We start from the raw sequence: 26,641 nt of genomic DNA, 5'->3' as shown, positions 1-26,641 counted from the left end.
ACTCCCCCTATTTCTGGGGCCAGGCACATTCCAACCACTTGTGCGGTCACAGGGCTTGGTGGGCTGAGGCTTCTGCTTGCGGCCCATCCAGTGGTTCATTGTTTGGGAATGTCCAGACCTTGAGGTCTGACATCTTGTCTGGTCTCCTCAGCCTAAGCAAACATGTCTGGCCAGTAGCAGCGGGTGGCCTGAGATCCACTTCAATCTCCCTTCTCTTCCTTTCCCCTCCTATTCCCTCACTTCCTCCCCGTTTCCACACCTTTATTTCACCCCTGAGACATAACCAGTGTGAGCATTTAGGTGTCCTTGCTGTGTACATATACACATTGGAGAGAAAAAAACCACCACCGCCAAACAGGTCTTACTGTACATTTTATATCCTGTTGCTCATTTATTTATTTATTTAAAAATTCATCTTCATTGTTGAAAGTATTATAGCTGCCCTCCTTCTCCCCCCTATTGGTTCGCCCCACCCACCCCTGCCCCCCAGGCCTTTACCACCCTATTATCTGTGTCCATGGGTGCTATTATTTGTATCCATATATGCATATAAGTTCTCTGGTTAATCCCCTCCCCCCTCCCCCCACTACCACCACCTTTTCTCTGGGATTCCTCCTGTTGCTTTTTAAAAATGAAAACTGCACAATCATTTCCCACATCATTAAATACTCTTCGAGCCTTTTTGTAGCTTGTGTTTTGTAGTGGCTGCACACTGTTGTATTCTATGGACGTACCCTATTTATTTAACCGGCTCTCTGTGCAGACACTTATGTTATGTCTACTTCTTCTTATAAATAACCCTGTGAGGAAAATCCTTGTGCATGACTTGCCGCTCTGCTTGTTTTCCTTGGAAGAGATTCCTAGGCGTGCAAGGCCTGAGTCACAGGCCATAAACGTCTGAAAGGCCCTTTATACAGACAGACAAATGGCTGTCCATAACGACTTGATTAGTTTGTCCTCTTGTCAGCAGCTTAGAGGTGACAATGTCCCAAGGGCTTCATTTCTTACCACCGTTTCCTTCTCTGGCCTTCCTGGCTTCTGGCTCTAGTTCTGGTCCTGTCACCATCTAGTGGGTCTTAGGCACACAGTGTGGGGCGCCCCGACCCCTGGTAGGTGACATGCCTCTCCCAGACAGACAGCCCATCAGGAGGGCCGGCCTTGGCCTTTCCTTGGTCTCCTCTCTTTCTTGGGGTATAACCACAACGGTCTTGGCATTCACAGGGGTTATGTTTTGTTTTGTTTAAAATATATTTTATTGATTTTTCACAGAGAGGAAAGGAGAAGGATAGAGGGTTAGAAACATGGATGAGAGAGAAACATCAATTCTGCTGCCTCTTGCACTCTCCTACTGAGTATGTGCCCACAACCAAGGTACATACATGCCCTTGACCGGAATTGAACCTGGGACCCTTGAGTTTGCAGGCTGACGCTCTATCCACTGAGCCAAACCGGTCAGGGCAGGGGTTATGTTTTCTTTTCATTTTTAAATGTTTACAAAAGAACTAAAACGAGTTTTTAAAAAGTTGTGAACATTTTAACCTTATAAAATACATATACCAAACAGTGGCACAACACGTACACGCACAGTTGAACAAATAATTCTAAAGCAGATATGCGCTGAGATGAAAGAACCCACCTTTGCCGCCACTCCAGAGGCCACTGGATCTCTCCTCGATCAGGATGCCCGCCTTCCCAGCAGACATACCCTCTAGCCCCATGTTACGACAATCATTTCCTTGCTTCTCTTTAGTTTTACCATCTATGCGTGCTTTCCTAAATAACAAATTTGATTTGGCCTCTTTTTGAATGTTATTGAATGAAACCATATTACATGCATTTTTTTTTTTTTGGGGGGGGGGGACTCTGCTTCCTTTGCTTCACAGATTTGTAAGATCCATCCAGGTTGTTGAGTGCAGTTGACGTTGGCCTCATTCTCTTTCCTCCAGCACCTTGCTTGGTGTCAGGTGCCTGGAAGCCGTGTTATAAATATGCATTCATGAGGATAAGTCCTACAGGCTCATCCAGAGCTTAGGGAGCTCTCCCCGAGCTGGGCAGGGATGGAGGAGGGGTGATGGGGTTGGGTAAGAGGTTTGGGTGAGAAACAGTTCCTGGGAACTGATGGTCGAGAAGAATTCAGTGCACTTCAGTGTGTCACAAATGTAGAGCAGGGGCTGGCCTGGGCTTTGAAGGGACTCAAGTGACCAAATCGGGTCCAGTTTGGTATCCTGAGAGCCCGGGCCTAGCAGCAGGGACCATCCCGTGAGGCATGAGCAGGACAGATGGGGGAGCGTGGGGCCTGGGAAGTCCCAGGAGCCCAGTGCAGTGGAGGAGGGGGGGCGGGGGGCGGGGAGGACTACAATGTGCGGTTGGACTTCCTGCCAGAGAGTGCAGCTTTGAGGGCTGGTGGTGAAGGTGGCAGCTACAGTTCCGCCCAGCACCAGCGCATTTGCCTTTCTGTTTCCATCTGCGTATGAGGGGGCGTGTGGGTTCTCGGGTACCGGGCCGGGCTGGCAGACTTTTCCGTGTCTGGCTTTGTCGAGCTGTGACCCCCTCGCCCCCACTCTGTCTTCAGCCTTTAGATCTCTGTAACCCCGCCCGGACGCTCCTGTTGTCGGAGGAGCTGCTGCTGTACGAGGGGAGGAACAAGGCTGCCGAGGTAAGGCCGACACGCGCCGTCCCCAGGTGGGGTGCCTTGGGGGGCCTCCCGGGCCTTTCTCCAGGCCCCTGACTTCTCCGTCTTCCTTAGAAGTGTACCATCTCAGGATAGAAAATACCTGAAAAGTCTGCCACCCCCCTCCACGCCCTCCTTACCAGACAGTGACCCAACTTTTGCTGGTGCATTTCCAGCAATAAGGAGCTCACTACCTCTCAAAGCTGCTTAGTCCACCTTTGATGGTTAGAAAGTTTTCCCAGCCCCTGAAGACACCCCGTTGTTTGTCCTAAATTCCTCTAAGGAACAGAAGAGGAGGCCATTCCCCCAGGGGTGATGAATGGCTTTGTGGGTGAGAAGATGAAAGCTGTCAGCCACAGAGAATTTTTAGAGGAGCATCAGTTACGCAGGTTTTGTGGGCCTGTATTAACCCAAACCCCAAATCCTCTCCTAAGGGATAAGTCTGACATTTCTCCTGGGCTTTAGCTCTACCAGTAGAGGCTTGGGGATGGATGTGGGAACCCCTTTCATGTCCGGAGTGGTTCAGGGTTCAGGTACTGGAGAAGGGCCGCACACAAATGAAAGAGACTAGAAGAAATTTAATTTAATAGGATACACCCATTACCCTTAAGCAGGTTTGGAATACACCCATAGCCCTTAGGCAGGTGGTAATTGGGTTATCATATCAGTAAGGATTTATATGATTATTTGATGGGGAAGTTGCCTCAGTTACCTTTGTCTCAATTAGACAGGGAGTGGTTGGCTCTGACCTTTCAGAGCTTCAAGGTTGACCAGCCTTTTACATCTTTCTATTAGTGGGACAATGATGAGTTTCCGGCAGATGGAGATCCCGCCACCCTTCGTGGGAGCTGGCCCCTGTTGATCACTCACACACACAATTCCCAGAGCTGGCCAGGTTCCAGCTCAGTCCTGTGAGCTTAAACCTACCGGGGCACAGAGGTCGGAGCCCGGGGATCTTCAAGGCCACCTGGGAGCCCGGAAGAAAGGGAAGGGGCTTGCTGCAGATCAGGCCCTGACTCAGCACCGGCAGCATGGCTGGCTGGGTTGAGTGACAGCTTGGGGTAGTGTGGAAAGATCAGGAACGCTGGAGGCGGGAAGCGTATAGCCAGCTCCTGTTCTGCTGCTGGACCTCTTCCTCGGCCTTCTCATCTCAGCAGTGGAGGGGGGTGAGTTTGAGGCAGTTTTGTCTAAGGGCCCTTTCAGCCAGCATTCTGGGACATTATGTGTAATCGTGGCTAAAGCAGGAGGCTGCTTGTGTGTGTGTGTGTGTGTGTGTTTGTGTGTTTGACAAGCAGACTATAGCTCATATATTCCAAATGAGCATCATCGCTTTCAAAGGCGCTCCCTGGGGAGACTGCAAGCTTATTTCTGCCTCACAGGCATTACTCACTGCCTTTCTAGACCTCTTCTTGAGGAACTTCCTTAAGGACCTTGAGTTGCCTTCATGGGAGTAAAGCCTCATCTACTAGTGTTGCGCGGGATTTGAATTTTAGGAATAAGTCACCCGGAACTGTGCTTGGTGAAGAAGGGTGTGGGGGAGCTGAGTCAGGTGGCCAGGGTCAGAAAGTGAGGTGGGACTACAAGCTCCTAAGATTTCCAAGAAGACACGCAGAAGTGGCAGCTGCCCTGAAGTACATTTATGGGCCTAGATTTGCTCTTGTGTTTGTCCATGGACCATGAAGTCAGCAAACACTGAGCACTTATGTTACCCTCACTGTGCGTGCATTCCACACATCAACTCTCAGTTAATTCTAATAGCACCCCAGGAGAGGCACGTCCCCCCCCCCCCCCCCCCCCCCCCGCCGCTTCTATCGATGAGGAAACTGAGGCTCCAGTGAGATTCATTGTATCTTAAGGCTATGAGGGATGGAGCCAGGTTCAGCACTCAAATCTCTGGCTCGGCAGTGCTTCCCACAATCCCGTGCTGCCTCTGGCTTGTTTGTTTAGAAACAAACTAGCAAACACAAGCTGAAGTCATAGCCTGGTTACAGTCTGTTCCAAAGTTCTTTGCTAGTGGATCTTTGGAGCTTTAGAACCAAGAAGACTCCCTTTGGAAGATTGAAAGAGGCAACTTGAAGACAAGTAAAATGAATGTATTTGTTTTTCTTGAATTATGCTAGGAAGCAAATGTGTGCGACTTGGCACCTGTTATTCAGCCCCCAAATATAAGCCAGTCCAAGGGGGGCTTGAGTAAGTTTGTAGAATCGCAATGCTGGTTAGTCCTCAGGAGTCATCTTTCTGATTGCTTCCCTGTAACGTCCAGCTGGTTTTCTAGCCAGTTGTTGAGTCTGCAGAGGTGGTCCCTGCAAACATTGTGTGTGTGTGTGTGTGTGTGTGTGTATTTTATTTGTTTGTTTGTTGTTGTTTTTTCATGGAGAATGCTAAATTGTAGCAATCTCTCCCTTAGGCTCAACAGGAATCTTTAATTCTCAGATATTCCCCCTTGCTTATTGGTCCCGCCTCTGCTCAGAGCATGCTCCAGTTTGCTCATGTCTGTGCGCTGATCCAGACCCACACCCTGAACTGCCCTCCTCACACCACTCCCGAAGTCACAGACTCCATTAACGTGCCGTGAGATCAAATCGGCATAATGGAGTAATCTGATTTATACCTTCAGACAATAGGTCCTGAGTGGCTACAGGGCAGCCAGGGCCTGTGCTAGAGCTTCCAGGAGTACCACAGGGTCCAACACAGACACACCCTCATTTGCACACTGACTCACCGAGTTTACCATTAACGAAGGCGCCAAAGTTCTCTCTGCAAACCCTGCCCCTAGACCAGATTCCTGGAGGAGGCTGGGTTAGGTTAGTTGGGAGAAGTGACCTTCTAAGTTGCGATGATTCCCTAAGCAATCCCTCACTCCTTGACTGATGTGTCTCTGGAGCAAATGTAGGAAGACACCTGTGTAGGCAGCAGGTGACAGGGCCCGTGGAGATGGGCATCACTGCACTGTAGGCCGCGGCGGCTTCCGAGGGAGCCAAGTCTGCAGGATTCTGGTGAGATGGGAGAGGGGCCCACCTGCCTCCCCTGGCACGCTTGCTCCTCTGCCCTGCCTTCTGCTGTGTGCCAGCTCTGTCCTTTCCCTGACCCGACCTTTGGGGAAATTCTTCGTTCATGCCTTAATCACTTCCTGTCTAGACCACATTTCCAGCTCTGGGAATCAGGGCCAGGGCAGCAGCCTGGGGCTTTTTGTACCTTGCCCACTGGCCGTTACCCTCTCTCAGTTCTCTCTGGCCTTGGTCCGTTTTTACCTCATAGGCTCCTAACAGACTGTCTTCTCCAGTCCTTCCCCCCGCCAGCTTCCCAGTGGGTCCGCAGGTCACAACCAGGTTCCCCTTGAGTGGGCGGGGGAGCCTGACCATTGGCCTGTGTTGGGTGTTTAGAGCCTTCTTCTTTTCACTGTTTGGACTTTGAAGCTCTCTCTTCAGGCAACCAACCCCTCCAATCCTTCTGAATTCTTGGACCATTTTCTTCCCCTCCTTTGATTTCATTTTCCTCCAGTCTCCTTTGCTCCATCTGTTCCAGGATTCTTTCACATTCAGGAGCTGGACGACAGTAGGCATACTGCTGCCTCTCTGTACAGTGAGCGCTTCGGGGGCAGCCAGCCCTGGGCCACGGTCCCTGCGGTGTCACTTATTAACCTCCCTGAGCTGCAGGGTCCTCATCGCTATAACTGAGGGCAATGATGTTATTGACAAGTGCAGGTCCACGGAGCAGAAATCTAAGTGCTTACCAAACGGAGGCTTTGGATGGGCTGTGTTGGGACAGTGCTGTGGTGGGAAGGGGGTTAGACAGCATCACCGCCAGGACCCCGCCCAGCTCAGGATCCCAGGACCCTAATGTTTGGTTCCATTACAGCAGCCAGAGCCCCTGAGGATGCCCAGATTCCCTCAGACCCCTGTGCTTCTGCTATGCTCAGGAAGCCAAGTGGCTCTTTGAAAAATATTTACATATTTTTTTAAATTATAAAAATAACCGGTTTTCATTGCACAACAATGCAAGCTAAGCAGAAATGTATGAAGTAAAAATCCACTCTCCAGAGCGAAAATTGTGGCCTGTTAGACATTCAAAAAATGTTCAATCTAGACTAATTTAGAGTTTCGTTTCACCAAATTGGATTATCCTCTTGGTATTTTTACACATGGCACTATTTTGACAGATTTCAGCTTCTGTCTGCACAGCTCTACATTATCCTTTTAGTCACATAAAATTCTACCTTATGAAGGTAGTATAATTTATTTTATCCAGCTTCTATTTTTTTTTATAAATATATTTTTATTGATTTTTTACAGAGAGGAAGGGAGAGAGATAGAGAGCTAGAAATGTCGATGAGAGAGAAACACCGACCAGCTGCCTCTTGCACACCCCCTACCAGGGATGTGCCCGCAACCAACGTACATGCCCTTGACCGGAATTGAACCTGGGACCTTTCAGTCCGCAGACCGATGCTTTATCCACTGAGCCAAACCGGTTTCAGCTATCCAGCTTCTCTTGATGGGCACTTACACTCTTTCTCTGTCTCTTTCTTTCTTTCTTTTTTATTTTTTTTTTTTACCCTTCTCTTATTTATTTTATTCTTTGTTTTTACGTCATCACCCCTCCAGTAGTTTATGTGCTTTTTTAAGAAAATAAATGTATTGGTGTGACATTGGCTATAAGGTTATATAAGTTTCAAGTATCCCATTCTATGACACATGCTCTGTATGTTGCATTGCATGCTCACCACTCAAAGTCTAGTCTGTCACCCTAGACTCCCTTCACCTTCTTCAACCTCAGTTTATATCCTTTTCTCATTACAAAAATATTGCTGAGAAATATTTATGGGTCATACTGTATAGCCTTGTAAATGTTTCTGAAGGGTAGTCTCAGAGGTACAGTTGTTATGTCGTCTTTACGGTCCGATAGCTAAATGTCCACCTGTTGGCTTCTTAAATTTCCATGACAATCCAGCACACACACTCACTGTGGCCCTTCGTAGCACACGGCAGGCCCTGCTGGCAGACGCTTCTCCCTTCAGCGGAGGTGAAGCGTCAGATTTTGACACCTCCAAGGGAAGTTCACATAATTAACCATGATCTGTTTTCTCTGAGCGATCTAAAATTGGAAATTATTGCTCTTGACCAGAGGCCACCGCAGGGTTTACACAACAAAGAACAGCGCAATCTTTTGTGGCATTAGAGGATCAAGTGGACTTTCGCAGCACAAAAATATGCTGAGCATGCCTGTTGGTTTACCTAGAATGTCTAAAAATAGCCTTCTCCTTTATTTTTGGAGCAGCTAGTGCACGAAAGAGATAAAAGTCATGCGCATGTCTGTACTGGAGTATACGTAACTGATTTCTCCTTAAACTGATTGCGTATAACTGCGGTTAAAATGACTGCGAGGAATTTGGTAACAGCACCTCACGTTGCACCGTGCTTCAGTTCACCGTCTGCTCAGAGCTTGTGAGGGAGCTGGGCAGGGGCTCTCCCCTGTGTGTGCAGATGAGAAAACGCAGGAGACTTAACCAAGTTTTCATGGCTTCTTAGGGGAGGGAGCCTCCTGACTGCTGAGTTCAAGTCCAGTGCTCTCTCTGCCAGATGTTTAGAGGAGAATACAAGCAGGTGCAGGACATCCTCCAGCTCCAGGACAGCTCTGAGCCAAGGGCTGGAGGTTCCAGGGGCTCGTGGACAGAGCCAGGGGCCTGTGCAGTATCAGGCTGTGTCGAGGCTTGCAGGGGCCATCTGCCAGAGAATGTGAAGCTGGGCTCTTTTATTCTATGTTTTCCTACTGTGAGGAGTGGAGCTGTAGCAAACGGTAGGGCAAAGGGGTGGTCTTGACTGCAGGTCAGGCCTCTGCCCTTGGCCAAGGCCACGTTGAATCTGCTCCCAGCTCTTCCTAAGAAGACAGGACTCCTCCCTCAGGCCTTCAGGGAGGTCGCGGCTCCTGGCCTGTGGGCCGGCTGAAGAGCCTGCTCTGTTTGCTCTCACCTGACGCAGGTGACGCTGTTTGCCTATTCGGACCTGCTGCTCTTCACCAAGGAGGACGAGCCGGGCCGCTGCAATGTCCTGAGGAACCCCCTCTACCTCCAGAGTGTGAAGCTGCAGGAAGGTAAGTGTATGCCCCCCCTGCCCCGGGCCCTCTCCCCACGTGCCCCAGGGCCGCCGCTCCGGGCAGCCTGGCCGCTCAGGTTGGGTCCAGCCCCCGTGGTACTGAGCTGCCAGCTGTCAGAGGGGCACGACATGGGTGGTGAGGTCCTGCCCCTGGGCTGGAGGGCTCGCCCACACTGGCGCTCCATTCGAGACCGGCAAGCCTCCCTGTGTACCCCGACTTTTGCGGGAGGTTTCTGTTCCAGAGATGCTTAGGGAGGCTATGGGGTGAAGCGGGAAGACCTCTGGACTTGGATCTGTGTTCAGATCTTGGCCCCTGCCCCTCACTCCCTGTGAGACCTTGGGCGAGTGACTTCACCACTCTGGGCCCGTTTCCTTATGTGCGGATGTGGGAGACCAACCGTATTTCAGACGGTGGTTGTGAAGAGTGAATTTGGTCACGTGTGTAAAGTGCCGGACCCACGCTAGGTAAATGCTAGTTGTCACCGCACTCACCACACATATCCGGGACGAGAGACCACTGCTCCTTCCCCATTCTGCTTTGTTGCTTTGGGAACACACATGGCCGGGGGGCTTTGCAAGCAGGAGCACAAGGGAGTGTGGAGCGAACCTCTTCCTCAAACTTTCCATCGACGGGAAGCCAGCTGGGAGGATCTGCCACGCGGTTTGGTTTGGCGCCTGAGGTCTCCGCTGAAAGGGGCTTGATTTCCTCTCCCGGATTATGAAAACAACAACAGACCTGTTTGAGTGCGAGTGACAGGGGCAGGGAGGAAAATATTACCCGGCGAAAGAATTCTGTTTTGATGGGTTTTGCTCCAGGAAAACTTCCTGCCTGTTTGCAACCCGACCTGTGTGCTTAGCCCCTGCTGGCCTTCCTCCTCAGACACCAGGCGGTGTGAGAACCTCCACTCCCGCCGCCCCACAGGAAGTCTTACAACTTCTCTGCCTCTGCCTTCCTCCTGCCCGCTGACCCGGGCAGCCACTGAGGGGAAACAGCAAGTCCCCTGGCTTGCGGGCCACCCCTTCCTCGGGGCGGGCACCCCTGGCCAAGGTCAGTGGGGAGGAGCAGCCCGCTGAGCAAGCTCAGCTCAGACCCGGGCATTGCAGGGAGCTCTCATGGGAGCTGAGAGCTGCTGCCCTTGGTTTCCTGTTGCTCTGCCCTTTCCTCCCTCCCTCTCACCCGCTTCCCCTGCACGCCCATTGTCAAGTCCCTCCCACCCCCTGCACATACACACACACACACATACACACACACACACACACACCAGTCTCTTCCTTCATGCATCTGCCCATCCCCAGCTCAGTTGTAAGGAATATTGGGGGGGCAATGCTTGGTAGCTTGGACTGATTGATTATAGAACCAAACTCTCACTGGGGGACAGTGCTCATCCTCCTGTGAAAAGGAGGGAGGGAAAAGAAGGGGGGCTCAAACTGGCTGTGCTTTGCACAGGGTTTGGGATGGGAGTGGCGAGGGCCGTGGAAGAGCCAAGGGCAGCCGCTGGGAGTTTGGGGTCTGGGCTCCGCTCTGCTGCCCATGTGCCATGTGACTTCAGCTGGCTCTTTCTATGGTCTGGGCTTCTTGGGCCAGTCCTTTGTGTCCGCTCCCAGCCCTGATGTGCCCAGACAGACCCTGAGGTGGCTATGGGAAGCTAGACAGTGCCCGTATGTCCAGCTTCCACCCCTCAGGGGCCCTGGACTGGAAATTGGTTGGATCTTCCCCACCTGAAGCCCCCAGCCCAAGGTTTGAAGTTGGAGGCCGTGTGAGCTCCACTGGGTGGCGGATGGTCATGGTAGGTGGTGCGGTTGCACCAATACTTTCCAGACGCTGAGCCCATGTGAGCTACAGCCTCGTGCAGGCCTGGCTTCCTCAAGGCTGGAGGCCACACCCTCTCCCTGCAGCTGGCAAGCTGAGGGTGGCCAAGACCAGCACTCCTCAGGAGAGATGACCATGCTATTAGAGCTCATTTGGATTGGCATGGGAGGTGTGTGTGTGTGTGTGTGTGTGTGCACACGTGTGCTTGCATGCCTGCCCTGGGTCTGCTGGGCAGATGGTTTGGAGCAGACAGATTGCCTTGCCCTTTTCCAGCAGTGTCGGTGAGCAAACACCGAACATGGGTCTCCAGGGAGCCCATGAGCTGCTGAGAGCAACGGAAACGGCTCAGTGACACTGAGCACTCAAGGTGCACATTCCGTTGCTTAGATTTCTTTCCAGGCATTGGCGGAGCCCTCGCCTCTCCCCTCCCCGCCTCCCCTGAGACAGCCCTGTGGGTCCTGCCTGGGGTTCTCAGAGTCCAGTGACCCCTTCGCCTGCAGTCAGAGCTGGAGCTGCAGGACCCAGTGTCCCGAACTCCGGCGCCCGATTTCCTGCCCGCCTCCCTTGTGCCCCCAGAGACCCGCTGCCGCTGCCAAGGCGAGGGCCTGAGTGAGGCTTTTAAGAGATGCATTTGGGGCTCAGCTGGAGCTTCTGTTGCAGGAACAATTAACATTGCGCACACTCCTAGGCTTCCTGTTTCTTTCAAGATCAACATGTGTGAAGAGTTCAATTTGGGGCAAAGAAGATGGTAAACAAGAAACACACCCAGCTTTTCCTGCGGGCTGGGTCTGCTGAGGGTTGCTCCCCTGGGCTGGCTGGGGAGAATCAGGGACCAAGGACTCCCTTGGATGACTTGTCTGAAGGGTGCTTACCTCCCCTGGAAAAGCACACTCCCAGGGTCTAGCACGGGGCCCGGAGCATTGTGGGTGCTCAAGGAATGTTTGTTGGGTGAATGAATGAATGACTGAAAGAAGACGGAAGCTCTGCCTCAGCTTGGGGGCTGGGGTACTCCTTACTCGCCTGCCCTCCTGTCCAGCTTTCCAACCAAGCTCCAACGAGGCTGCACCACAGTGCAATGGGAACAGACGGCGAGCTGGCGCTAACAATTGGGACATCTCCGGTCAGCCAGGGCCCATTGTGGTCTCTTCCTGTTCTGCCACCCACTGACTTTGCGGCTCTTTGTGTTTCTGCCTCCTGGGCGGCCAGCATCCCGCCCGCAGTGTGTCTTCCTGGCCTGCCCTGCTCTCTCAGGATGGCCTGGAAATGCCTAGCTGATCCTTGGGCTCTGTACCCACCCTGGGGAGCCAGCCACGGGAATGTTCGGAGAGAAATGTAGTCGGTGACATCTTCTGAGCACACCCTCAGAGTCCACCTCAGTGCTGGCTGCCAGGGCGAGTGGAAGAAGGGGGCATTTCCATCTCAGGAGCACACGGCCTGTGGAATAGCAGAGAAGTAGCCTGGTTCAGGGGCAGAAGTGTGACACAGTGGTCAGGACACAGGCTTTGGAGGCAGGCAGTCCTGGGTTCAGATCTCAGCTCTCACTTTCTTACTGTATGCCGTGTACAAGTTGTGCCCCCTCCCTGGGCCTCAGTGTTTGCATCTGGAAAATGGACACAGTGACCCACTTGGCTTGTCTCGCAGGGTGGATATGCCTTGGCGAGTGGCCGAGTTTGGGATCCCAGCCCAGGCCTGAGAGAACTTCGGGAAATGACAGTGGGGGGGTGGGGGTGGGGTCAGAGCTGGGTGGGAAAGCCTCGAGGGACCCTGCTCAGCCCCTGGCTGGAGATCCTCCTAACAGACCCACACCTTCGTTAGTGGGAACCAAGGCCCACGCAGGAACCAAATGGCCCTTTGTTACATTTCAGCATGGCAAAAGCATGTGGAGCACAGAAACCCAAATGCCCCTGTCCTTTTCCTTTATTCTCACCCCCTTCCCACACTCTGGAGAGTCCAGAGCTCAACCTAAGGTTCGAAAGGGTTTCTGGTGGGACTGTGGTCAGCCACCCTGCAGCCTGTTCTCCCACAGCTGCAGCTCCTTGCTGGCACCCTTGGCTCTGGAGGCGAAACATCCTTTTAGGAGGCGCTGAGCCATGCTGAGCACTGCCCCCATTCTGTCTTTCCCTCCAAGTGCTGCCAGCACAAGGGTACGAGGCAGAGGGCGGTGCTGGGGCATCACAGCACGGAAATGTGGTCGAGGCAATCATCAGCTATCCCTCACCACCGGGGACGTGTCCTAGGCTGCATTCCCCCCAACCTCGGCCTCCTGTGTCCCTGAGGCTCCCAAATCCTGGGTGTTCCCCTCCCTGCTCTCTGGAGCCTTCTCCTCTCTCAGTGCCAGCTTCTCAACCCAAATTTCTGTTATTTACTTTTTTTTTTTTTTTTTTTTTTTTTTTTACTTAGGCCTCTTTGTCTCTCCCTTGGCACTAAGGGCTGCTCTGGAAAGTCAAGGAAACATCCCAGTGTGTTTTAAACAAAAGAAACCAGCTCCTTTTGTTTCCCACCCTCAGCAACACAAAGAGCTGGCAATAGCTTGGAAATGATGGGGTCCCTAAACATGACAGATTTCTTATCAGGGCTCCCTCCCTCCCTCCCTCCCTCCCTCCCAGCGGCATGGAAAGGAAGAGGCCTCCTGGGGTGGATGACAGCTCCCCGAGCCTGGCCGTTGGATGCCCAAAGCGGGCTCCCGGCTGCCTCGTGGGGGTGCGATCCCAGCATTCCTCCAGTCGGGCTGACCTGCAGGCGGAGGCCGTGCAGCTGTGCCTCAGCCTGCTAGTTCCTCAATGGCATTTGCGCCAGAGATCTCCCTGTCTCCTGGGCCTGCTGCTTTCTCTTTCTCCGGGAAGTACCTCACAGCCCTCTGGGTGAGGCTGTGCCTGAACAAACTGCTGAGGCAGGAGCCAATGCTAACGCAAGTCTCTCTCCTTGTTCCCAAAGGGCCTTCGGAAGACCTGAAATTCTGCGTGCTGTACCTGGCAGAGGTGAGTCCTTCTCTCTGCCTTTGAGGAGAGGTCCGTGACCTGGTGCTTGAGAGGAGCTCCTGGGATAGGTTCTAGTACAGGGTTCTGGTGCCCCCTCCATCCCACCTCAGGCAAGTGGTCCTGGGCAGGTCTGGCATGTGTACCTTTACCCAAGCCGGATAACACAGGCTGAAGAACACACCACGTGTCTGTGTCTTGGGCTCAGCGTGATTGGTAGTCCTGGTTATCGCAGTCTGAACAGAGGCTTTGCTGAGGAAAACTGGGCAAACAGCTTATTGCTTAATACGGTTTGGGAGATAAAATAGCATCAAACCAGGGCTTTCATAAAAGGTTCTTGATGGAGAAAAAAAACCTGAGAGCTACTACAAATTCTTTTCCATTTTCAGCCAGTTTTTTATTCGCAACTTGTGTCTCTGCTAATGTGAGCAGGGGCACTCTCTGTCCCAAGCAAGGGTTTATTAGACCCATTCCTGCCCCCTGCTTCCGCTTTGGTCTGTCCCACCCAGCAGTCCTGGGAACCTGGGAAAGTCTACACTGGCCACACCCTGTGGGTGGGGCAAGGTCTACCCTGGCTGGCCGAGAGGAGGCCACCCCTTTAAGGAGTGTGTGTCATTTGTGATTGAAAATCATTCCTTCAGTTCCTGGCTAAGATAAGCGGTGCAGGCCTTGGAGAGAGTCCCCTCCGGTGAACAGACCTCTGGGGAGAAGGTGCTTTGATGTTAGATTCAGGGGAGAGCAGAGAATTGCACACAGTCAGAACTGAGCCGGGGATGCTGGCTGCCTAGAATGGCAACCCGAGGCCAGAAGGCATTGGCCATCCTCCCCTGTGTCAGCGCATCCCCCAGGCCCTGAGAGGAGCTGGCGGAGGCGCTTCCGAGGTATCGGGTGATCAGCTCAGAGCACAGTGAGCAGCTTAGGTGCTGCGAGCCACGCTGGGAAGAGCCAGAGCATCGGCCCCTTCATGCTCACCCCGCTGGATCCCCATCCCCTTCGGCAGGCTCTGAAATGAAGCTCCTCGTTCTTTAGTGCCAAGAGGGCTTCCTGCCAAGCTGGGTTTGTTTTTCCCAGAGAAAAGCATTTCTGCTCATTCGTTTCCTGGGAGCTGTGACCCCCTAGGCTCCAAAGACTGATGAAGGGGTATTGATCTGGGGCCTTTTATTTCAGTAAAGTGCCAGGTGATCCGACCCCATGGCAGACAGAAGCCTATCTTTTCTCTTAATGGGCTGCCGTGTAGGAGAGGCATGTCCATGATGCAGGAGACGAGAGGGCTGCTGGCTCTGTTCCTTGGGACAGGCTTGACACGGTGGTTCTGGATCCCATGCAGAACTCAGAACTCACATCTCAGCTGGAACCTGTGGCAAGTGGTTTCTTTCCATTGCCTGACAGGCAGGTGGCACCCAGAGAAGAAACCAGGGCCAGAGAGTCGGGATTTGGGGAGGGTTTTCCATTGCCCTGAGAAAATCCCAATTGCCTGGGTGGCAGCTGCTCTGACTGTGCCCCAGCAGTAGGCCCTGGGTGGGTTTCCCCTAAGCCAGTGGTCGGCAAACTCATTAGTCATCAGAGCCAAATGTCAACGGTACAACGATTGAAATTTCTTCTGAGAGCCAGATTTTTAAAACTTAAACTTCTTCTAATGCCACTTCTTCAAAATAGACTCGTCCAGGCCTTGGCATTTTGTGGAAGAGCCACACTCAAGGAGCCAAAGAGCCGCATGTGTCTCGAGAGCAGCAGTTTGCTGACCACCGCCCTAAGCAGCCGTTGGTCGTTGGCTATGGGGTCTCTAGTCTCCTGGACCAATGTCTCTCAGCACTTGCAAGTCCATGGGACAGATGCAGCCCACGACTGGCTTCAGAGCATCTGGGGCATTGGGTCAGAGGTCACGTTGGCTAGGGACCAACATAGAATATGATACTGGCTTCATTAATTTCAGTCTGCACTTGGGGTTAAGAAGACCGGGGTTCAAATCTTGGCTCTTGCATTTCCTACCTGAGTGATCTGGGCAGGGTACACACTTATGTCTGAAACAAGGCTGATGAGGCCTACTTTGCAAGGTTTTTGTAATGATTAAATGAGAAAGCAATAAGATACTGTGTCCAAGGCACTTAGCTCAGAGGCTGGCACACAGTAAGTGCTCAATAAATGGTGGCTGTTACTTTGTCAGCTTCCTAGCAGGAGGGGAGCTTTTTATGTTCATTTCCTCTCCATTAGAGTCATTGACCTTTTAAAAGTTAAGAGGAATATTTCATGTTCTTTGTAATGAATGTACATGCGCAGTTACACAAATGTGGCAAGGTCACAGGCTCAGGGGGAGGCGAAGACAGACTTTGAGTGCCTCCTCTCCTGAGAACTGGAGCATCCAACTTGTCCTCTCTGAGCCTCTGTTTTCTCAGAGGTAGCAGTTGTGCCTTCCCTTCCTCGATATGGGATAAGGCAGTGATCAGCAAACTCATTAGTCAACAGAGCCAAATATCAATAGTGCAACGATTGAAGTTTCTTCTGAGAGCCAAATTCTTTAAACTTAAACTTCTTCTAACGCTACTTCTTCAAAATAAACTCGCCCAGGCCTTGATATTTTGTGGAAGAGCCACTCTAAAGGGGCCAAAGAGCACATTGTGGCTCTCGAGCTGCAGTTTGCCGACCACGGGGATAGGGTCATGGGGAGAACTGAATTAAAAGAGAGAACGTTTGTCAAAGCAAGTGAACAATAGTAAATAGGAGAAGAGGTTTTCGTTTTTACAAAGATAGTAACTTAGGAACAAGGCTGTGAGGAAAGACGGGGGTTTTAAAGAGGCCAGAGGGTGCTGCTTGGCTGACCTCCCTGTGACTGAGTTATGTGAGAATGCCTGCAGGGTCGCTTACACCCTTGACCCTGGAGCCTGGGACTGAGGGCAGCGTGTGTATCAGCTTGTAACTGATGGGTTAGATCAAACAATGGATTAAGGGCGACAGGTTCACATCCTATGGGGGCAGCCCTGGGGCCCCCGATTTAGAGAGAGGTAGGCAGATGGCAATTCAGCCTCCCCGGCTCCGCGCTGTCACTCTTGGCCAGGCCAGCCTCAAAGCTTTAGGCAGCACCTCCGGAGGAGCCTGAGGAGCTAAGGCCTTCCTAATGATGTGTACCCGTCTAAGACCACTAGCCACTGGGCCAGGCCTAGAGTGAGGGCCTTCAGAGTAGATGCTTTTCTGGAGAGCGTGGATAGTAAAGTGCTTTTTAAAATTGGTAATGAGATAAAAGGAATGATGATTAGGACAGAATTTCTGCTTCAGAGCTGAAAGAGACTCGGGGAGATGAAAGGATTTGCTGAAATCCAAATAGCAAGGCAGAGGCAGAACCCAGGAGGCCCCTGCCAGGGCCAGCTTCGTGGAGTGATGGCCTTTTCCCTGCCTCCCCCCTCCCCTTGTAGGGGAACACAGCGGGACTGGGCGCAGACCCCTCGCGCTCATCTTGGGGTCATTTGCTGGGTGCGCCCTACCCTGTAGCGGGCTGGGGGTTCTGGGAAATGGAGGGAACCTGTGGTTAAGTGATAGCATTGCCTCACCCATCCACCCAGTTCCCAGAAGCCCCAGGGGCAGAGTTTTCTTCTCTTTCTCCTCTGATGCTTCTAGGAAGAACCGCTTCTGAGCACTTTTGAGCTGGAGAGTAATTGCTATACCGAGACAACACTTACCACGGGAGGTGTCCTCACCCTGGAGGGTGGCATTCCCCAGGGTTGCGTTGGCTGGCAGGGCGGAAAATGTTCCTCGAGGCTGTTCGATAATGCCGCCCAGCTCGGAGCCTTTGCGTTGGCTGTTCCTTCTGCTTAGAACAGTTTCTCCCAAGCACTTTGTTGCTGGCTCCTTATTGCTCCAGCCTCGAGGGACTGCTGCCCGTTCAGGGAGGCCTTCTCTGGCCGGAGGGCTCAAGTAGGCCCTCTCCCTTGGTCGCCTTGTCAGAATTTGTAAATATATTGTTTATTTGTTTATTGTCTGCCCCTCCCTAACCCCTCCCAACCTCAGAGCTCTATTTCTCCTTTCTCTCCTTTACCCCCAGGGCCTAGTACAATCTCTGACACATAGCAAGTGCTCAACAAATCTGTATTAAAAGAAGGAGTGAGTGACAACAGCGATAGCTGCTGTTTATGGAGGCCTGAGATGACCCTCTTCACTTGCCTCCCAGGAACCCCGAGACACGTGGGCATTGTTGTTCCCATTTTGCAGACTTTCCTGAGGTCATCAGCTGGAAAGTGGCAAAGCTGGCCTTTAGACCGGGCCTGTCCCACCGCACAACAAGGAAGGGCTGCACACAAACGCTGTCTTCTCTGTTTCAAGCCGTCTAGCGTGCGCTCTTGGCTCCCTGGCTGAGTCCGTCTCCTCGCAGCCCTGGGAGGTTTTAATCAAATTCCAGCGGAGTCAGAAAGGTCCTAATCTCCTGGCCGGGGTGTGCTGCAGTGGCTGAGAGCCCTGGGCATGCTGCACCGCCCCTCCCCGCCCAGCATATTCTGAGTCTCGTTGGTGCTCACTCCCTGAGTCTCGGCAGCCTGTTGGTGCTCGGCCTGGCTGCCCTGGCTTTGACCTCCTCCCGGAAGTCCCTCCAGGGAGCCAGAGCTTACCGGAGCATTGCTTGCCAAGGTCCAGATGAGAAAGGCCTTCCAAGAAGGAGTTTCTAGTCCAGTTAGGGAGATAAGACTGCAGCATGGATCGAGGTTACGTAGCCAAGCGGGATTTGCGTGACAGCAGTGCCATCCCGGGAGCTGAGCAGTCATGGATCAGACCCAGCTCAAGGCCACCGACGGTGCTTACCAAAGGCTTCTGTTGGTGTGCCATCCAATCACTCATCTAACCGTGGCTTGGCGATTAGACGAGTGTGCCCTGGGTGGGAGAGGGGGTCCTGGGAGCTGGGGGAGGGGAGTCCTGGCTCCACAGAGCATCAGAAGGGCAAAGACCGTGGCCCTCTGGGTGACCCACGTGCTCTCCCAGCTGCTGCTTTGTGCTGCCCGTCCCCGGCGGTGACCTCACCACCTCTGTTCTGTGGCTCTCCACAGGCCTCCACTGTGTTGGGAGCCACTGCCTCCCTCCCTTCCCCCGACCTGTGGGCACAAGGCTCGCCAGCAGGCCCCGGAGCCAGCTGCCCTGCTCCCTCTTCTGGTTGCCTCGATGCCACCGGGGATTCGTGCGCATTTGTGGCTTTTAGTGGGCACTCCCCGCCCTGCTGCAGCCTCGCCCTCCGGAGCCCAGGGATGGGCTCGGGCCCGGGAGCCCCCAGAACCAGGGAGCAGCTCTGACCGTCCCTCTCTCTGTTTTCCCTGACGTCAGAAGGCAGAGTGCTTATTCACTTTGGAGGCGCACTCGCAGGAGCAGAAGAAGAGAGTGTGCTGGTGCCTGTCAGAGAACATCGCCAAGCAGCAACAGCTGGCGGCCTCGCCCCCGCAGAGCAAGGTAAGGGTGTCGCCTGTGGCTGCAGCCCCGGCTGCCTGGCTTCCCCGCAGGGGCCCGGACCCCGGAGCCTCCGAACGGAGCTTGGGACCAGTCTCAGCTCAGGACTTGCATCTGGACGGCGAGCTCCTGGCAGGGAGGCCTGTGCTTGCATGTCTCTGCCCCTTGGCACCTTGCTGGGCTACTGACTGGGTTTCATGTTGCTCGGGCAGAGTGGCAGAGCCAAACTGAGCACGACCCATCCATGCTCGGCTCTGTGCTTTGGTTTGCCCATGGCAGGGTCTAATTTGGACTGGCCTCCCTGCTGCTGCCAGGCATGTGGCGCCCCTCTGCCATCAGCGAGCTGTGTCAGGCGCAGCACGCTGGTGTTTAACGCTGGCCCAAGGCAGACACTCTTGGGAGGGGATGTTTGTGGCAGACGCTATTCTAGTTTGAGCAGGTCACAGCCCACTGGAGCCAAGTGGAGTTTGCTGGGGCTGGGGCAGGGGCGGGGTTAGGGATGGGGGCGGCCAACTGGAGCATCCGGGGAGATGAGAGACTGCATCTGAGGCTGCTCAGAGCAGGCCCCTCAGCTGGCCCCGTGCCTGTGGAGGGGCATGATGGGAGCTGGACCTTTGTCACCAGAGGCCAGCCACAAGGCACGGCTGTATGTCCCCATTTGTGGGTCGCTCGGGCACTTCTCTTGCTAAAGGGTTGGCCGTTTTGGGATTTGGTCTTGTTGGCTGCAGGAGCCACGGTGGGGGAGGAGAGGATAATGGAGGGGAGCTGTCTGTCAACTCCCTGGCCTTGTTTCTTCCTGAAGCGGTTAAGCCCATGGCAGCAGGCATCTGGTGGGGGCAGTGGCATCTGCTGAGGGCAGCAGGTCGGGGAGAAGGGGCTGGGCAGTGGTGTGCAGCCCGGGGGAGCACCTGAGAACTATACAACCTCAGACCTGACCGTTATCTTGTTTCACACTATGGGGGGGGGGGCGGGGGGGAGAATAACTTGGATGAGGGAGGATGGTGGGAAGAGCATGGACTTGGGTGTGGCAACCTGCTGCTGACTGGTGGTGTGACCTTGAGCAAGTCACTATACTGAGAGCTTTGCTCTCCTCATCGGGAGACAACAGTTCCTCCCTCAAAGGGTCGTGGTGGGAATTAAAGGAGATGTTGCCTATACAGTTCACAGCACACTGCCTGGTATGCAGTAGGCACTCAGTAGCACTCAGTGCACTGCCCCACCTCCATCAGGGCCGCTTGTTGCGTGCTGGCTGGCTGGCTGGTTCTCGCTGTCAGATTCTCTTACTGAACAGAGACCCGCGGAGGCTGGAGGCTGGAGGCTGGAGGCTGCCGGCTGCCTTGAGCTCTTGATCCTGGGTTGGTTATAGTCAGAAGCCAGGCCACTCCCTACTCACTGGGGCAGCCTCTGGGATGTTGCATGGCCAAACTCAGGTCCTCCTGGTTTCTATGTCTTGGGCTTAGCTCCTTCTGGTTCGGGGGAAGGAGTTCTTTCTGCCCAGCTTAAGGGTTCCTGGACTTGGAGTGCATTCGCAACAGCCTTCTGAGTACCTTGGGGAGTCTGGAGACTAAAGTAGCTTGCGTTTCTGAGACGCACAGAGGGCTGCAGGCTTGGCTGACTGAGCCTGGAAGGCCCCAGGCTTTGAGGCTTGGCTTCTGGGCCACACCAAGATATAGAGCATCCTGGGCAGAACAGTTGGTCTCCTCTTTAAATCAAAACTCCTTAGACGTGTGTCTAATGGACAAGTTGTATGCTTGGAAGGAAAAAGGTAAAGAAGGTGAGGCTAACCGTGGGGATGGTCTCAGAATTGCCTTTTCCCCTGAGACCTGGGCCCACCCCAGCCTTGCGCACCCCACTTGGCCCACCCTCCTTAGAAGACACTTGTGTAATCATCTTATTCGACTGGCCCCTTGGGGGTCTTGCTGCCCAACTCTGCCCACTCCCACCAACACACTAATGCGTCTTAGCAACTCATTCCTCTGAATGCTCCCTGAGGAAAGTTTGGTCAATATGGTTTTCTCCAGCCCCATGTAGCTGTGGGAGGGCTTTAGGAACCTTAAAGGACAGCCCAGGAGGCTGTCCCCCTGTGCTCAGCTCCATCAGATCCTGGCAGCCTCCGGTGACTATGAACTCTTGCCAAAGGCTGGGCCACAGCCTTCCCACGAGGGTTGCTGTCCTCCAGGGGAGCGAGAAGAGGGAGGGCCAAGCAGGGCTCAGACATGGACCTCTTGCTTGGACTTTCTTAATGTCTTTACGAGTGCTCCGCCTTCTGCTGCATAATGGAAGCCACTGCCCAAGCCACCCGCCTCCCCCTTCTGTGCCTGGCCCCCCCCCCGCCGACTCAAAGGCCTCTCTGGGGAAAGAGGGGTTATCAAAACAACTCCCTAAATTCCTATGCTGCCCCTTCTCAACCTCATTCCTTTCACTAGTATTTGCTGACACCTTTCAAAGACTGCAAAGTTTTCCCCAAATTTGCAAAACATCATAAATGTGAGATGGTCTGAACGTGAAATGCTCTTTGGGAAGGACGGAGGGAATTGGAGCAAGATGGAGTCAAAGGAGGATGGAGAGGCACTGCCTGCGGTGTGTCCTCTGGCAACCGCCTCCCGCGTGGCCTCAGGGGTTTCGTCGGTGCATCGGTCTGGTGGCTCTTCCCAGATCTTCCTGCTTTGCGATTCTGGTCACTCATGAGTGCCGAGGATCTGGGATCATCCGGTCTCCAGTAGGGGATTATACTCTAAAGATGCTGCATTACTTGACTGCCGGTGAAGTCTGTTGTCTGAGGGGCCAGGTCTGTTTCTCTCTTGAAGGTGGGATGGGGCAGGCACAGGCTTTTGGCGCTGTCTTGGATGTGCCTATGGCCTGTGGACTGCAGAGTGGGGGTTCCAGCTGCAGGAGGGTGGACACAATGAGGCCGGCAGCAGGTGGACTGCATTTCTTTCTTTACTTTTTCTTTTTTTAAAAAAATATATTTTATTGATTTTCTACAGAGAGGAAGGGAAAGAGATAAAGAGCTAGAAATGTCGATGAGAGAGAAACACCGACCAGCTGCCTCTTACACACCTCCTACCGGGGATGTGCCCGCAACCAATGTGCATGCCCCTGAGCGGAATCGAACCTGGGACCTTTCAGTCCGCAGACCGACGCTCTACCACTGAGTCAAACCGGTTTCGGCTGGACTGTATTTCTTCTCTGGGGAATCCATTGCCTTTTTCTTGCTCACCATTAGCTGACCACAGGAGGCAGGAGGCCGCTGGGGCTGGCCTGCATGCTCTCCATCTTTCTGTACAAATAAATGGCCCACGCCCTCCGCTCTCCCAGCCTCTGTCTTCCTCTCTCCACGCCCTTCTTCCTCATTATCTGTGCCCTCTCTGGCTTCATTATCTATCCCTGGAGGGAACCCTCCTTTCTTCTCCTGCCTGGGATAACTTTCACCAAACTGCCTGCACAGGGTGTGCTGCCATGCATTGCATCTAGAAGAACTCAGAGGTGGTCTTTCTTCCCTGTGGCCACGGAGGTTCTAAGCGAGCAGGGCAGACATGGCTTTGGTTGTTCAATCAAATATACATAATAAGTGCCAGACTCTTGTTTAGGCCCTTTGGGGTCATGGAGATGTACCAGACCGGATTCCTGTCCTATGGACTTTTCCTTTAATGAGACAGACGTGACAGGGACCAGAGGGGCAAGCTGAGCATTAAAGGCGGTGCCTGGTGGAGCCTAAGAGCCATCTAGTGGGGTCGTGGTTGCCCATTTGCCGTCGGTTCCGTGAACCACCGCTGAGCCCACCGTGTGGGAAGCGTCTGAGGAGGGTAGGCTTTTGACTGAGCCATCAGGGATGAGAAGGGGGTGCGCTACAGCCTGTTCTACCCTGTTCTCAGGGCACGCCCTGAGCATGATGGGGGCAATACATGGATGAATCTGTCATGCTCTTTCCTGGGGTGATCACAGTCCAGCGGTGGAGACAGATATGCCAACAGGCCATTCAAAAATAGCATAGCAGGGAGATGCAAACTTTCCCACTCTGCGGCCTCAGGCGAGACCCTGAACCACTCTGAGACTCGGTTTTTTCATCAGCAAAGTAGATGGATTAATAGGGTTTTCGTGAGGATTAGGCCCATGCCATGTGCTTAGCAAAGCGGCTTGCGAGAAGAACTCTGTGAATTATGATGATTAATAAAGTCATGTCCGTATAGGAAGATTCCTCTAGTGGCTTTGTTTATTGAAGCTGAATGCTGCTGCTCTGAGCACCTGTGGCGACCGCTCCACGTCACTTCCTGTACCAGCTGCTGTATGCCAGGGCTCAGGCAGGGAAACTGAGGCCTGCTGGGTCCGTTCTGGCTGTGCGACTTTTTCCAGATGTGATGCTGAGATGTGCCACCTTGTGATCTCCCCTGGGAAGCTAGACAGGGCCCTGGAGATGCCAGGGTCTGTCTCAGCGCCTTAGAAAGGAGCAGGGGCAGGTTCTGGAGTCGGGCAGCCCAGGCCTGAGTCTACAGCAAGCTAATTCCAGTTCTGTCTGGTTCCACAGAAACTACACCCTTACGGCTCCCTCCAGCAGGAGATGGGGCTGGCCAGCTCAACCAATGCCACCCAGGATAGAAGCTTTACCTCATCAGGACAGACTCTGATTGGCTGAGCAAACCCAAGGGCCGGACTCTGCTTCTGGCAACTTAACCCTTTCTTGGGCATCCCCTACCACACAGTAACCTCACCTCAACTGGACCCAAAACTGAGGACCAAGATGGTGGGCCTAGGGTCATCTGAAGGGATGTGTGTGGACTGGCACCAGAAGGACTGCCGTGGTGTGAGAGGCCCCCAGGGTGCCTGCAGACTGGCTTCAGGAAGTCCTAATGGAGAAGACTCAGAAACTTACTTCCCACAAGGAAGAAGGAGGTGAACTAGCATCTGGGCTTCTGGTGGTTCCATCGCCTGCCTTGGGGGCAGCAAGAGAGGCTGGGAGGTCAACCCTGGCGGAGAACAATGCCATGACCCACCCCTGCCGAAAGACATCATCACCCATTCATTCCTATGTACTCACTCATTCATCCCTTCATTCAGCAGATATTTTGGGGGCACCTACTTTATGCCAGGCTCTGTGCTAGGACCTGGGGATACTGCAGAAAAGGAGATGGACATGGTCTCTGCTCTGATCAAGATTTCAGTCCTAGTAGGGGAGTCACACTAAATAAATGAACATACACACACACACACACACACACACACACACACACACTCATGTGATTACAAACTGTGATAATCTAGGAAGTAAAAAAACAGATTCCTGTAAGAGAGAATGTTATTTAGATCGTGTGTGTGTGTGTGTGTGTGTGTGTGTGTGTGTGTGTAGTGTGTGGTGGGGAGATCATAACTCTTAAGCTGGGTCCTGTGGGCCGGAAAATGAACTTAGTTACTCAAGGACTTTGGAAAGAGTATTCCAGGCCTATAGGGCCGGGTGGGTAGAGTACCTGAAATGGGAAGCTTGGCATTCAGGAGAACCGGGGCCAGGCCCCTGTGGCTGGAGCTCAGTGAAGAGGCAGAGAAGGCAGGTGGGGGCCATATTGCACAGGGCTGTGGTGGTTCATATTTATTGATTTTGGTCTAGATCCAGTGGGAAGCCCGTGAAGGCTTTTGAGAAAGAGAGTCCTAGAGTTTCAGGCACATTTCTAGAAGATCAGTCTCAGCTCTGAGGAGATCAGTTAGGGTCCCCTTAGACCTCCAGGTTAGGGGTGGTGGTGGCCTGTCCTAGATGGTGGCCGGGGAGGTAGGGATGTGGTAGAGGCTCTGGAATGAGCACAGAGAATTTTCCTACTTCTTCACCTCTCCCCCATCCCCCACTGTGCCTTGCTCTCTCAGTGGATGCAAGAGAGGATTGGGGCCTTCCTCCCGAACCCTTCCTGGCTAGGCCTGGGTAGGGACCAGCGCTGAGTTACGGGAATGTCTCTGGGAGTTGAGAGCAGTAGGTGCTTTTTTTTTCTAGCCAAGGTGGGAAGTTCACGGTCCCCAGGGCTTACCTGTGCCGTCCCTCCGTCCTCTGATGAACCCTCCATCCTCCGATGACCGGTCTGATGGGAAGCTGGGACACAAACTTCTGGAAATGGATTTGGTTTGTTTTCTGCAGCGCTCCTAAGGTCAGGGCCCTGGGCAAGGTGTGGCTCGGCACTCTGCAGGAAGCTGTCCTGCTTCGGGGCTAAAGAAAGGCCTCGCTAGGGGACAGTGCTTGGAGCTCAGCCTGCTCCCTGCTGGCTGCACCCCCACTGGAGCCCAGGGCTGGGCAGCTCTCACACCCTTTCCTGACTGCCGAGGCCTAGGGCGAGGACAGCCCAAGGCTGCAGGTGTAAGAGCCATAGCTCATGCATGAGGGAGGTGTGTAGGTCAGGCTCACTTGCCTGGAAAGGGGTCAGAGAGGCCAGAAGCTCCATGGCCCGGATAGTCTGTGTCGTGTCCTGTAAGACCTCTTGCATATCTGTAGAGAGGGGCCCGTGCCCTGGTGAGTTTGCTCCACTGGGGTGGCCACTGGAACCCCAAGAAGGGTGGCCCCGATGAGAATTCTTCCCTCACCCCGCTCCCAGTCTGGGAAAGATCGGACATGTGGCCTTGGCAGTCTAACAGGAGATGGCATGTATCTGCTCATGACCAAGCCGGTCCCCCTCCCAGCAAGGAATAGACAGGGGCTGGAGTGGGATGGGGGATGCACACTGTCTGTCAGCCAGGACTCAGCCGCGGGGTTAATGCTGAGAGGCTGCGCAGCTGGGTCTGCACAGACAGTTCTGCAGCTGCGCTTTGATTTCATTTGATTCCCTTACAAAATGACATTATGGGGAATGTGGGGCACAGGAGATTCGCCTGTCTGGGAAGATGGCAAGCTTGCCTCTCTGGGACCTGGGGCCTACCTCTGTCCACCGGACAGGCGCAGAAGACAGGAGTCTGGGCACAGGGAAACGGCGCATCCGGACGCAGCACCCAGCCCTGGGACAGGGCTTCTCCCCCGGCTTGTCTTAGTAAGCTGCCAAGTTGGGTGGATGCTCACATCAGGGTCCTCGGTCCTGCCAGCAGACAGACATCAGCTCCTGAAGGACCCCAGATGGACTGTGGTCAGAGCGCCATGGCTGCTCTGCCTCTCAAACCGAGGACATCGTCAACTAGACTCCGGGAGCTTAAGAAGATGCAATGTGACCGGTGGCCACCGCTCTTCAGCACCCACCCCCATCCGTCCCAGCAGCCCGGGAAGACGGACAAGCTATCAAAATTGCATTTGGGAGTCATAATCACGGGAAACACAGCCGAGCCCCTCCCTCCCCATAAATCACCCCAGAAGCCCACACAATGGTCTCTTTCCTGATGGGCCGATTGTCTTGGTTTGGTGTCTCAGGGCCTGGGAGCTGGGAGGATGGGAGCACAAGCATGTATTGTCGCAAAGGCCATCTGTGTGATCTGAATACAAAGTGATCCTTCAGTTCCCAGTATACCCTCTGTGCCCTCTGATCCTGCTTCATGTGTCTCAGCCTCTGGGTCTTTTGAATCTCTCCTCTGTTCTGGACGCAGTCATGCCCGGGACTCTGCTGGCCCTCCATCTTTTGGCCCTTTGGGAGTTGGGACCTGATGGGAATAATGAGGACAATTATTTATATCTAGTATTTTTATTCTTTGCTTTAAAGTTTTGTTGTTGTTTTTTTTCATATAG

At 53.5% G+C, this 26,641-nt stretch overlaps 1 protein-coding gene across 6 annotated transcripts in view; it reads left to right on the top strand.

Moving 5' to 3' along the window:
* Positions 1-26,641, top strand: part of RGS3 (regulator of G protein signaling 3) — a 113,409-nt gene that overhangs the window by 40,810 nt on the left and 45,958 nt on the right. For 2 of the 6 annotated variants that reach the window (XM_036411934.2, XM_036411936.2), the window contains 5 exons: positions 2,573-2,656; positions 8,650-8,761; positions 9,644-9,811; positions 13,508-13,551; positions 18,844-18,966. In XM_036411934.2, coding sequence (XP_036267827.1) covers positions 2,573-2,656; positions 8,650-8,761; positions 9,644-9,811; positions 13,508-13,551; positions 18,844-18,966 — 531 coding nt within the window. Of the gene's footprint in view, positions 1-2,572; positions 2,657-8,649; positions 8,762-9,643; positions 9,812-13,507; positions 13,552-18,843; positions 18,967-23,488; positions 24,244-26,641 lie in introns of those variants that run through there. The other 4 variants (XM_036411938.2, XM_036411946.2, XM_036411935.2 and 1 more) reach the window with 2 other exon arrangements.

This window comes from Pipistrellus kuhlii, unplaced genomic scaffold (assembly GCF_014108245.1).
Source record: "Pipistrellus kuhlii isolate mPipKuh1 unplaced genomic scaffold, mPipKuh1.p scaffold_m20_p_43, whole genome shotgun sequence".
Lineage (NCBI taxonomy): Eukaryota > Metazoa > Chordata > Mammalia > Chiroptera > Vespertilionidae > Pipistrellus > Pipistrellus kuhlii.
The sequence above is the reverse complement of the archived record's forward strand: the minus strand, read 5'-3'. Positions and strand labels throughout refer to the sequence as shown.